Source organism: Petaurus breviceps, unplaced genomic scaffold, assembly GCF_028583685.1.
Source record: "Petaurus breviceps papuanus isolate PSGF00001 unplaced genomic scaffold, PetGlider_PUasm1.0 208, whole genome shotgun sequence".
In the NCBI taxonomy this organism is placed as follows: Eukaryota; Metazoa; Chordata; class Mammalia; order Diprotodontia; family Petauridae; genus Petaurus; species Petaurus breviceps.
The window spans coordinates 23462878-23476062 of NW_027185852.1; the positions used below are offsets into that span (position 1 = coordinate 23462878).

Genomic DNA, 13185 nt, shown 5'->3' on the forward strand with positions numbered 1-13185 from the left:
GCAGTGCCCACCTTGTGGATGGTGCCTGGAGTCCAGGGGGTCCTCGGAGACCAACTAATACAACCCTGATTCTTGAAGCCCCAAGGGGGTGAGCAAGGGAATGGCAGAGGCAGCATCAGGCGTCCCTTCCTGCTCTCCCAGGTCTCACTGGGGCCCCATGAATACCTGTGAGGCAGATGCCACAGGGATTATTGACATCGCCCCCACTGGGACCACTGTCGTACTGCTGGGGGGCCTGCTTGCCTTTTCTCTCCCCAGACCATCCTCCTCCCTCAGCCATCACCATGATCTTCGTGCCATTCCTGTGGTTTCCCACTCTGCCCCCCGGTGCCTTCCAACAGGCTGGGATCCTGCTGTTCCTCAAAGACAGTGCCTGGCTTCTGCCTGTGCCTTCGCCGTCCCCCATGTCTAGAGCTCTCTGCCTCCTTGTCTCCAAGTTCTGGCTTCCTTCCCTTCCCAGCTAAAGCCCTTCTCAGTCCTCAGATTCTGTGCCTGTCCTCTGAGATCATCCCCAGTTGATCTGGTCCAAAGCTTGTTTGTACCGAGGTGTTTGCATCTTGTTCTCCTTCCCCAAGAGAGTCTGGAGCTGCTGGAGGGCAGGGACCAGGCTTTTTGCCTTTCTTTGAATCTCCAGGGCTTAGCACAGTGCCTGACATATAGTAAGCACGTCACACATGCTCATAGACTCGACTGACTGACAGTCAGAGCCTCTGGAGAAATGAGGGTAAGACAGCAAAGATGGGAAGGGACCAAAGGACTGTAAATGCCAGGCGAGATTTTATGTTTGATCCTGGTGGCACCTGGAAGCTACTGAGATTTACTGAGGTGGGGAGGACCTCTGCTTTAGGAAATGTGCTTTGACAGCCGAGCAGAGGATGGACAGAAGGGCCTAGAGACAGACCAGGTGAAAAGGAACGAGGGCCTGAATTCCTGAGATTTGTGGGTCATTCCTGGGGCATCTGGCAGCAGAGTCAAATCTCTGGTCCTCTTGTCCCTCCCCTTCCTCCAGGCCCTCTCTGCAGCCTGGGCTGGCCCTGTCTTATTGGATGTTCTTTCAAGCTTTTGCAATCCTGCTCTCCTCCCTACCCCACCTCTCCTTATCGGTCTTTTGGCTGGTTCTTCATCTAGGCCATACCCAGAATGGGGGTATCTCTAGGCCATCTTTTCCTTCCCACCCAAACTATATCCTTCATCTTACCTCTCCCTGTCCACTCTATGCACACAATTCTAAGATGTATTTATCTAAGCCTGACCTCTTCTGATTTCCAGTCTCTCCAACTGCCTATTATATCTCAAAACTGATGGCCCAGTTTGGGAAACTGGAAATACTAAAATCAACATGTCCAAAATAATAATAGCCAACATATATGTAAAAGGTGTGCTTTGTGTGTACATTAAACGCTTTAGAAATACTATCTCATTAGAACTTCAAAACAACCCTGAGAAGTGGGTACTGTTATTATCCTTATTTTACAGCTGAGGAAACTAAGGCAGATAAAGGTTAAGTGACTTGACCAAGGTCACCCAGCTAGGAAGTATCTGAGGCCAAAATTTTAACTCAGACCCTTCCTGACTCCAGGCCCAGTGCTCTATATCTGATGAGGTACAGGCTTTGGGAACTCCCTTGAACTCTCTGAATCTTCCCATTTGATGAGGCATTTGCCTGCTGAGGCCATAAGCCTTTCATTATGGCCTTGCCAGGCCCAAATCTCTTACTCTTACTAGCCAGCCCTCCATTGTTCAGCTATTCCCCATCCTCGATCCTCCCAAAGTATCTATACCCAAATAATGTTACCCTTAAACTATCCTAGCCTTCCTTTGTCATCCCCGGGGAGCCTCCAGCTGTTTCCCACCCTTAATCCCTCATTACTGGAGTCTGACCTCACTTGACTTCTCCTGAAGACCTTCCCCAAACTCCTTCTCTAGACCACCCCGAGATTCCTCCCACAAACAGTTTCTGTATATGAGACCCACTTAGAATCCATGATGGGCCCAAGAATTATCTAGCATAGACTCACTCTGTGTCAGACTATTCTGGCACACTTGTCTAGCACAAGTGTCACAGATTCCGAAGCTCCCTAAGAGTCTACCCATTATGGCAAACCTATAATAAACTTTGCTTTACTTTGGCTGAGAAGACTTGAGTGGAATTCATTCGGCAGGCCCCGGCATGTTGGTATTTTGGGGTCTTGTGCACCCCTAACCTCTACATTTTATAGTTCCCTGACCTCATCATATCCACTGCACACGGAGCTGCCTAAAGCCGAACTCATTCTTCCCCTCCAAAAAAACCCGCTTCCTGCTTCAGAACTGAATTACTGGTGAGGGTGCTGTCATCCTCCCAATCTGTCACCTTGATGCCTTACTTGCATTTACACTGTTAACACATCCAATCTGTTGCCAATGACAGACATTTATCTCTTGTATACACACCCCTTTCTCTGCATAGGAAAGACCTCAAGCCTGGCCTACTGCAGTTACTGCTGGAGATGGGGGTCTGCCTGCCTCACGTCTCTCCCCACCCCAATCCATCCAAACCTTCCTAAACCCCCTAGTCACCTCCAAGCTTGGGCCCCTTACTGTCTTTAGAATCAAATAGGAAACTGGCTTGTAAAGCCCTCCATAACCTGGTGTCCCCAGACGGGGTTACATGGGCCTTCTCATTCTGTGATGTCCTCTGGGCTTCCCTCCTCCCTTGTGCCTCCTGGCTCCCCTTCAGCAGGCCTTCCCCACTTTCCCAGGCCCTCTCCTCCCGATCCCTCTAGTCCTTTCTCTTAGAGGTCCCCTCCCATTTATACTGGATATCTTTTTAAAAATTATTTGATTTTTATATTGCTATGATTGCCCTCAGTCTCTCTCCCCTCTTTTCCTCCTAGAGAACCATCCCATATAATAGTATTTTTTAAGGGAAAAAATAAACATACCAGACCAATACATGAAAATACAAGCTCTGGCCTCACACACTTACTAGCTGTGTAACCTTGGGCAAGTCACTTAATCACCACCTCCAAAACCAAACCTGTACAGCCACCACCCTTCCACAGAGGGGGTGGGAGAGGGGCGTCTGCTCATTTCTGCCATAATTTTCCAAAGTCTGCTTTTGATTGTCATTTGTTCTTTCCATGTTAGTTCTCATCATTGTGGACAGCCTTTTTGGTTCTGCTAACTTGGCCGCCTCAGTTCATGTAGATCTGTCCACACTTCTCCATTTCCATCTCATTCAACATTTCTTAAAGCTCAGTAAAATTGGCAACCAGGTGACTTCAAATCCAGCCTCACCCTGAGCAAGTCACTCTAAACCTGCCTGTTTCCCTAAATGGAAATTAACTTTCTCTCCCTCACTGGGTTGCTGTGATGATCAGATAGGCTCTTTGCAAACCACAACACTTTGCACACAGTAGGCATTTAATAAACGTCCCCTTCCTGTTCCATTCGTGTTGGTTTAGCTGTTTGTTTCCTAATCAATGGGCACCTACCTGTTTCCAATTCTTTGCTATCACAAAAGATACCGCTCTGTTTGGGGGCCTTTCTTATCCATGGCCTCCTTGAGATATAAGCCTAGTGATGGAACCTTTGGGTCAAAGGATCCGCACAGTTTAGTCACTTTTATTTGTATAAACCCAAACTGCTTGCACACATTTATAGCACCATCAGCAACGTCCCTCCAACACGGACTACCCCCATCTCCTGTCGTATTTGCTATTTTGGGGGGTGTTCGGAGTTGGTTTGATGTGCATTTCTCTTGTGAGTGATCTGAAGTGAGAGAGAACAAGACAACAGTTTTTGAGTCAGGAGACATTTGGCTGGAGTGTGGAATGGATGAGAAGGGGATATGAAATCAGTGTGGAGAGATGGGCTGGGGCCAGCCTGGAAAATACTAAATGACGAATGAAATGGAGCCCCAATGACCTGCTTAGACCTATGCTCTGGGAACCTCCATTTAGGGGCCCTATATTAGAGAGGAAGAGAGGAGCCTAAGAAGAAGGCCAGGGCTTGGCCCAAGGGGCTGGGAGCATAAAAGGGACTGGACAAAGGCAGAGGGGAAGAGGTGGAGTCAAAACCATCTGGCCAATAACTGGGCGAAAGGGGGCAGGATGACCTCCAAGCTGGACAGGTGGTAGTGGGGAGACAGACAGATGGTTCACAGAATAATCAAGCCTGAAGGGGCCTCCGAGGACCAAGATGAAGACTATTAGACCTCAGTTTACACAAGGAGAAGACTGGGGGCTGTGGGACAGGGAACAGGGAGGCTCTTTCAGCCCTCCTGTCACTAAAAGCCATGTCATGTCACTGGGCAGTAAACATGAGAAGGAAATGTCAGATCTGGCGTGAGTCCAAGGGCATGGAGGTGAGGTCCAGCTCTGCCACTCACAGCCTTAGAAAATGTGAGATGAAGGCCCCTCTTTTTCAGCTTTCAGTCCAGCAGTACAAGAGGGCTCACAGCCGAACTAGGAGGGGTAGCCACCACCTTTCCTAACAAGTCTGATAAAAAATCCTGGCTTGGTGGCCTAAAAACCATGGAAAACTTCTGCCACCCCTCCTGCTCCAGCGTGGTGTGGGCAATGACATTAAGAATGAGGACACTTGCATTTCCATCGCACTTTAATGTTTACAATATGCTCTTCACAACCTTGTGAGGTAGGCACTGCAAGGAATGTCCTCGTTTTCTAGATGAGGAAACTGAGGCTCAGAGAGATTGGGTGATCTGGTGGGCCCCATGCTGGTGTCTAGTGCTCAGTCACCCAGACACCCACCTGAGCCCTTCATTCAGAGTGCTAGACAATGGCAACAAAGATTAAATGCTGCCAAGTCTCAAAAAAGAAAAAAACAAGTCCTGCTGACTTTGGTGGCCCTTCCATATTTTTCAAAACTGAGACATTTCATTTTTTAAAAAAAAAACATTTTATTAAAAAATGAAAGCCAGACAAAAGTTCTAGTTCTAAAGTGACACATTTATCCGGTGACTTTCCCAAGGTCCTTCACTCCAGGACCAGTCCCAGAGCGACCTGGGAGCCAGGCCCTTCAGGTAAAATGTGCGGTCCCCCAGCATCCCTGCCCAACCACTCCGTGCCACCTGGGACCTCCCCCACCCTCTGACAACCAAGCAAACAAACCGAAGCTGGGAAACAATTCTCAGTCTCCACACAACTTGAAAACACACAGCCTTTAACAGGCACTTGCCATTGTGGCCTTGCAAAGAGTAAACAACATTTAAAAGATTATTTTGGCTCCAGCTCAGGGGTTCCTCAGCAGAGAAAGCCCATGGCTCTCTTTCCCCAAACAGCCACAGAGTCAGAACCACATTCTCTGCCCCTGGAATCATGTGACAGTGATTCCGGGCTATGCCTGAGCAACGATAAGCCACCCCTTTGTAAACCCAGACAATCCGTGATTTGGACACCTGGCAAACTCAAAGGCAGCATCTTTTAGACATTCAATCGAAGGCAGGCAGGTGAGAAGGCAGAGGGTGAGAGCTCCTCAGGAAGCTTCCTTACGTCTGAAGAGGCAGTTTATGCCCGGGGGACTTCTTGTAGCTCATAAAATGCATGTGAAAGTCTACAAGGATGGATGCTGCGATCTGCTGCACATGGGGCTCGGCCTGGGGGTGGTCACGGATATCCTGCAGGAGCTGCAGCCCACCCTCCTCCACCAGCATCCGGCAGTACTTGGTAGCTAGAACAGCCAACACAGAATGGACAGTCAGGGAAGGAGGTCCCGCAGCGGGCTCCCAGGCTGCCTCACTCGCTCAGTGCCCAAGGATGTAGTTGGTGCTTATTTCCTTACTCAGACTCATCGACTCAGCTCCCTACCGTCCTTTTTTGTTTTTTTCTATTCCTGCTACAGCCCTTGTCGTTGGCCCCAGCCCATCTCTCTACCCTCTCAGGCCCTTCTCTAGGTTCCCCCTCCATTCCTTTGCTCCTCCCCTCCTTACCTGCACCTCAGCGTGTCTTTCTGCACAAAGCCTTCCCTGACACCCCCAAACCCCTGGTATTTGAACTACTTTGTATGAACTTTCTATTTATGCTAGCCCGTCCAGCCTGCCATCAGAATGTAAACTCTATTCACGAAAGGATGGCTTCTTTCTTTGAACATGTATCCCCAGCAACTAGTACCAGGCCCGTTACATAGAAAGCACTTAAATGCATTTTGCTTTCATCTTTTAGAAATTGGAAGTCGAGCCCTCATCACCTACTCTAACTCCAGTTATCCAGCTCACCCCACACAGGGCTGCTAAACTAGTATTCCTACAGTGCAGGTCTGACCACATTATACCCCTCTGCTCATGCACCCTGCTGGTTCAGTCCAACTACCACCTCTTTGGCCTGGCACCCAGTGACTCCACAAGCTGGTGTCTCCCGTTTCCAAACTTCCTGCATACCATCAATAACTTCAGGCAAGAAGACGTTCCGCTGGCCTGGCCTGCTACTTTGTTCCCAATACTTGCTTGTCCCCGTTCTCCCATCTCCCATGCCTGTGTCTTTGCACAGACTCTCTACAGTAAAGCCCTCCCTGAGCTCAGACACCTTGCCATTCCCCCACCCCCATCTATTAGAAACTTCTTCTTCCTTGGGGCGGCTTGGTGGCACAGTGAATAGAGCACCAGCCCTGGAGTCAGGAGGACGTGAGTTCAAATCCAGTCACAGACACTTAACACAAAAACTAGCCATGTGACCTTGAGCAAGTCACTTAACCCCAATTGCCCTCCCCCCCAACAAAAAAAAAGAAATTTCTTCCTCTTCAAATTTTTAAGCACAAAGTTAAGTAGGCAAAAATGTTGTATCCTGACAGTCACCCCCCGCAGAATGCAAGATGTAGTAGACAGGGTCTGTTAGTTTTGGCCTGGTTCTCTTATTTGCTAAGCTGAACTGAAGATAGAAAACTTTTTTTTTTTTGCTTTTTGGAGGGCAACTGGGGTTAAGTGACTTGCCCAAGGTCACACGGCTAGAAAGTGTGTCAAGTGTCTGAGGCCGGATTTGAACTCAGGTCCTGCTGACTCCAGGGCCAGTCCTCTATTCACTGTGCCATCTAGCCCACCCCTGACAGAAAACTTTTTAAAAAGATTCTACTATGTAGCCCATTAGATCACAAGAGCCAGAGACCAGGGAAGATAAGAGGCAAACCTCTGCTCCCCTCCTCCAGAGTTTAAAGGGGTGTCAGGGCTAAAAGCATTATCCTAGGCATGTGGTTTATGTAGCTCACTGGAATACATACGATTCTTGCTGCAGACATGGTGCATGGCCCATAGTGCCCAGAGCTGAACCTCAAAAATTGCGAAGTTGCTAAGTAACGGAAAAAAGGATTTGAAGGACCTGTGGGTTCCAAAGAAAGGCATTTAGAAAGTAGGCCATTATCTGATGACTTAACCATCATTTACATGCCTGTAGCATCTGACTCTGACAAAGTATTTTATGTACATGAACTTGATGGCCTATGCCTAGCATCACAGCAGAGATGGAGAAGTCAAAACGGTGCAAAGCCATGGCGCCAAAGACAAGCCTTGGTTCCAAAGTCCTGGGCTCGTGACAAGCATACAATGGGGACACCATAGAAAAAAGAGGCTAATGTTCTGAGGGATAAATTCAGGCTCCCCCCCCCCCTCCCCGCACCTGTAAGTCACCAGGGCCACCATCTTACAGCTCGGACTGGGCCACTTCAACACTGTCATGTACTGCAAGAGACAAAAACAAGTCTATCGGCCATGTGCGGCTTTGTGGGGCGCGGGTGCCCAGGCCCTCCACGTCACACGTGGGGCTTGCTTACCAGGTCATCTAAAAGAGCACTCCTCTGAATGCTGCGCAGGGTCCATGCCTGCTCCCCCAGACAGGTGAGATGGGAAATGATTCCAGCTGCAAAGTAGCTCACTTCCATCTCCACACTATGAAGTAAGCGGCTCACGTGGGCCATCAAGCTGCTCACCATCAGCTCAGAGGATAATTCTTTGACTTCAGCCACGTTGTTCTGCAGACAGACCAACAGAACTTGGAAATAGAGAAGGAGCAGGGGCAATTATGAGCATCTCGATTTTCCCCATTCCTTGGACTGGACTTTTACCACTTTATCAAATCAGGAATCCTCAAAGGGCCACTCGGATCCTTTCCAACTATCAAATTCTGGGATTCCTTGAAATGTCAGGGGAGAAAGGGATCTCAGAGGGCTAACATCGACATGGGGTTAAACAGGCTGTTTGGAAATCTTAATACCCATCCTCCTGTGATAACCAATTCACTTTTGGACAGCTGTAATTTCTTCAGAATTTCTTCCTAATACAATCCTACTCCTTCCTTAGACTGGTTATGGGATTCTTTCAGCACCTAAAGGGACCATTTATTCTAACCCTCTTATTTTATTTTTATTCATTTATTTTTAGTTTTCAACATTCACTTTTATAAGATTCTGAGTTGCAAATTTTTTCTTCCTTCCCAAGATGGCATGCAATCTGATCTAGGTTATACATGTAAAATCATAGTAAACCTATTTCCACATTAGTCATATTGTAAAAGAAAAATCAAAACAAAAGGGAAAAACAAGAAAGAAAAAAAGAAAAGAAAATATTATGCTCTAATCTGCTTTCAGATTCCATAGCTCTTCCTCTGAATGTGGATAACATTTTCCATCATGAGTCTTTTGGAATTATCTTAGATCACTGCATTTCTGAGAACAGCTAATCTATCAAGTCAGTCGTCATACAATGTTACTGTTAATGTGTACAATGTTCTCCTGGTTCTGCTCACTTGACTCAGCATCTGTTCATATAAGTATTTCCAGGTTTTTCTGAAGTCCACCTGCTCATCATTTCTTATAGCACAATAGTATGCCATTACATTCATATACCACAGCTTGTTCAGCCATTCCCCAATTGATGTAACCATCTCATTTTACAGGTGTGAAATTGAGACACAGAGATGGGAACTAGTTCAAGAGAACCCCAGTACTAAGAATCAGATCTGGCATTAGAACTCAGAAGCACACACAAGGTTCCTTACCACACTCACCCAGATATTTACTGTGCATCTACATTAAATATATAGTTCACAGATTAATGTTCACTTCCCCACCTTAGAGCTCACTAGTGAACCTAGAACCTTGTTATTACAAAGGCTGATGGGCTAAGTGGCTGTGGTCCTCCCGGGAACTGCTCAAAAGATCATTCTGCCAAGGACTCTTGTACTCTCAAATGCTTACAAGATAGAGGAGCCAATAAAATGACAAAACAGGAAAATGATAAATGCTGGAGAAGATGTAGGAAAATTGGAACACTAATGCATTGTTGGTGGAGTTGTGAAATGATCCAACCATTCTGGAGAGCAATTTGGAACTATGCCCAAAGGGTTATATAAAAAATGCATACATACCCTTTGACCCAGCAATACCACTTCTAGGGCTGTATCTCAAAGAGATCAAGTGGGAGGAGGACCTGTACATACAAAAATATTTATAACAGGGGCAGCCAGATAGCACAGAGATTAAGAGCACTGGCCCCAGTGTCGGAATGACCTGGGGATCGAATCTGGGCTCAGACACATAGCATCCACCCAGAAACACCTGGCCGTGTAACCTTGAGCAAGTTACTTAACCCCAATTGCTTAAAAAAAATACTTAGAGCAGTTCTTTTTGTGGTGGCAAAGAAGTGGAAATCAAGGGGATGCCCATCAATTGGGGAATGGCTGAGCAAGCTGTGGTCAATGAACGCAACGGAATACTACTGTGCTGTAAGAAATGAGGAGCAGATGGATTTCATAATAACCTGAAGAGACTTAATATAAACTGATGCTGAGCGAGGGGAGCAGAACCAGGAGGACTTTGTACACAATTACAGACACATCGTATCTGTGATGACGGACTTTGAAAGACTGGGCTCCTCTCAGCAACGCAACAATACAAGATAACTCCAAAAAACTCATGATGGAAAGGGCTATCCACATCCAGAGAAAGAACTACAAAGTCTGAATGCAGACTGAAGCAAACCACCTGCTCTCTCTTTTTGTTTTGTTCTGTTCCTTCTTTCTCATTTGTTCATTCTATTCGTTATAATTCTTCTTTTCAACTTGACTAATGTTTAATGTGAAGGTGTCTGTAAAATCTATACTGGATTACATGTTGCCATGGCGGGGAGGGGGAGAAAAATTTGGAACTCAAGGGCTGGTGGAAGTGAATGTTGTAAACTAAAAGTAAATAAAGAAATTTAGTGAAAACTTAAAAACAAAAAAAAGAGGAGCCAAAAATGGCCATATGGTCATTTGGGGGCACCTCGTGTCAGCCTCAGACATGAACTGGGTCAATTCAGAACTACATCTCCCAGGGAATTCTCAGGGATTCTTTGACTGTCCTATTATTTAACCCCAGAGGAAATGATCAGGAGCAACACAGAGAAGCTGCAAAGGGGACAATTAAGGGTCAACATAAGAAATCGACTTGCTAAGGTAAAGAGCTACAGGAGCCAGCAGACGACCACTTACTGGTTTTGGCCAAGTAACAGCTGAAGTTCCTTCAGTCTCTAAAATCTCTAATTCTTTGGCTTGAATCTGAAGACACGGACCCTAAAAGATCACACATAGCTTCCCCAGGATTAACCCAACCCTAGGTCATAGCAAACGGAGAACTGGAGGTAGGTCACTACAAATACCAGACTTCAGAGGAAAGGGCAGGGAGAAGGAATACACATGGTTGGGGCCAGCTCAGATCTCCTTTCGTTTTTCCTGATCTATGAAAATCCTGGAATGGCTAGGGGCCATGACCTTCCTTCACAAAGCAGTGAGTCAGTCAGTAAGCATTTATTAAGCACTTAGTACAAGAGAGCCACTCTACTAAGTGCTGGGGACACAAAGAAAGACAAAAACGGGGCACTTTCCCTCAGAGAACTCAATGCTAATAGGGAAGACAACATGTAAATAAATAGAACGGAAGGAAAGGAGCATTTATTAAACGTCTACAATGTGCCAAGCACTGTGCTAAGAGCTTTAGAAATCTCTCACCTGCCCCTCACAGCAGCCCTAAGAAGCAAAGCTCCTCCATTAACGCTGGAGCCAGGAGCAGGAGAACCCGGCTCTTCTGACTGCTCCCTATGGCATCGCGTCCATGTGGCTGGCGTTGCTCTGTAGGCAGGTCTCAGCCCTAACCCTGGTAAAGAACCCTCACTCATTCGGCATCCCTTGGATACAGGTGCTGGAATAACTGAGGAAATGCCGGGGAAAAGCAGTTTATGAACTCCTTACCTGCAGAGACCATCCGATTCCTCAGAACACTTGGTGCCAACATTGATTATGCCACTGCTAGCTCCTAAATCTACAGTTTTTCGGTTTAAAAGGCCCTTTGTGAAAACAGCACAACTACAATTATCCCCATTGTAGAGATGCAGAAAAGGAGGTGCCTGGCCCAAGGCTTTTGAGTCTTCAAACCCAAGTCTCCTGAGTCTAAGGCATGCCTCCTTTTTCAGAATAAGATGATGCTCAAAGAGCCCTCCATAGCTGTACAGTCGATATAAGAACTGCTGCTCTATGTGGTCATTCAGCCCTTCCTAACAAGACCAAGATGATGTCGTGGAAGGAGTTTTGGACTCTGAGTCACAGAGCTTGTGCTTAAATACCAGCTCTGCTACTGACCACAGGGGAGACCTTGGGCTCCCCATCTGTGAAGTAAAGCTATTGGACAAGAATATCCTGAAGGTCCCTTCCAGCTCCAAATCAATGATCCCATGGCCACCTCAGGGAGCTCACCGCACTCTGGACAACTCTAACTGTTGGGTAGTTTCTTCTTATATCAAACCTAAATGTCTCTTTGGACTTCAGCTGAGAGAAAACCCAGTTGGCCACCAAAGGCCAGCTCTATCCATTAGACCCAACTTTGACCTTGGAGAAATGGAAAAAAAATCTACAAGAAAAAAAAACAAAAACATGCCAAGGATCCAGAGAGGACAGGCAGGAGCAGGAGAAATGTGGAGGAGTCCTCTACTGTGCAGATGGAGTCACAACTGAGGAGATGATGCCAGCTGGTAGCAGCACCCCCACAGTAAGGACAGGATCCTATCCAAGAGCACCCCCCCAGCCAGACCCGGATTCTACAGCCTGATTTGTGGCTACCTGGCAGCCTCCATACTTCTTTATCTCAGGTGCTGCATCTTCCTGAGCCCTCCTCCTGAAATGCTGTCCCTTCCTGCTGCCACCGAGGCGAAAACTGCTGGAATGTTAATCACTACTTAACAAGGCCTAACTCAAATGTTCTTTTTACCATCGAGTCTTCCTCAATTCCTGCTCCCATCACTCATCTGCTCTAGTTCCCTTCTAGGGCGCTCATAAACAGATTCTACACTCAAGGACTTACTGCTTTGGCAGGAACAGCCAGAGCAGGCTGTGTTCCACTGGCATAACCTTGGAGAACCGAAGGTTACCTTTGTACATAAGCACTGGAAGAAGATTTCAGTGGAGGATATAAGATATATGTAGGAAACTAAGCAGCCATATTGTTTGAAAAACTCTGCCCCTGGTAGGGAAAGATGCTGAGAGTTATTAGCCTAATTTTGGTTTTGAATCCATTCTCCTAAAGTGTCCTTTCTATAGCCCCTCTTTCCAAACAACATCCCTGTGCTGTGAGGCAGGTCAGACAAATAGGAGTATTTCCACCTTGTAGAGAAGGAGAGTGAGGGTCACTCAGCCAAGAAAGATGACCACTGGGATCAGCCAATACATATGTAGGGCACTCCTCTAGATAGAGATTCCTCACATTTTGGTTTAATAATTTTAACGAAAGATTTCTCAAATGTGATTCACATTAACTGGAAGAAGTTGCCATTAACTCCATGGAATTAATACGTATCTTACCAAAAGGCCAAGAACTCTGGTTTGTATTGTTGATTCTGTTGGGAAAGTCTGTCAAGAGAAACACCTTGAGGTCAGTAATGTCATCAAGAAGACAGAAAGTGCGCGTAAAGCCCACCCCATCTGGTACCTCTAAGACTTGTACAAAGATGGCCAACCCATGGTTCTCAACAAAGTGCTTGCAGGTGGCTGGGGACTCATCTGTGAGGTTCCACAGTGCTCTCAGGGTAAATGTGAGGGTAATATCTTCTAAATTCTCAGAGATTTTCTGTTTCACTATTGCTAAGAGTTCCTAAAAAAGCAAAAAGAAGAAGAATCTCATGTTCTGACAAAACTGTCACAAAAACATGACTTCACTGCTTAGGGATACCAT

General features: G+C 46.6%; 2 protein-coding genes across 5 annotated transcripts in view; both read right to left on the bottom strand.

The window, feature by feature from the left end:
- Positions 1–13185, bottom strand: part of LOC138165341 (sterol carrier protein 2) — a 464797-nt gene that overhangs the window by 125250 nt on the left and 326362 nt on the right. The gene's annotated exons all lie outside the window — the stretch shown is intronic.
- Positions 4585–13185, bottom strand: part of LOC138165336 (protein zyg-11 homolog A-like) — a 29585-nt gene continuing 20984 nt past the window's right edge. For 3 of the 4 annotated variants that reach the window (XM_069093549.1, XM_069093550.1, XM_069093552.1), the window contains 6 exons: positions 12943–13104; positions 12816–12863; positions 7762–7959; positions 7608–7669; positions 7213–7310; positions 4879–5673 (listed from right to left, as the gene is read on the bottom strand). In XM_069093549.1, the coding sequence (XP_068949650.1) occupies positions 5492–5673; positions 7213–7310; positions 7608–7669; positions 7762–7959; positions 12816–12863; positions 12943–13104 (750 nt within the window). In that variant the 3' untranslated portion in view covers positions 4879–5491. Of the gene's footprint in view, positions 5674–7212; positions 7311–7607; positions 7670–7761; positions 7960–12815; positions 12864–12942; positions 13105–13185 lie in introns of all 4 variants that reach the window. The other variant, XM_069093551.1, reaches the window with a different exon arrangement.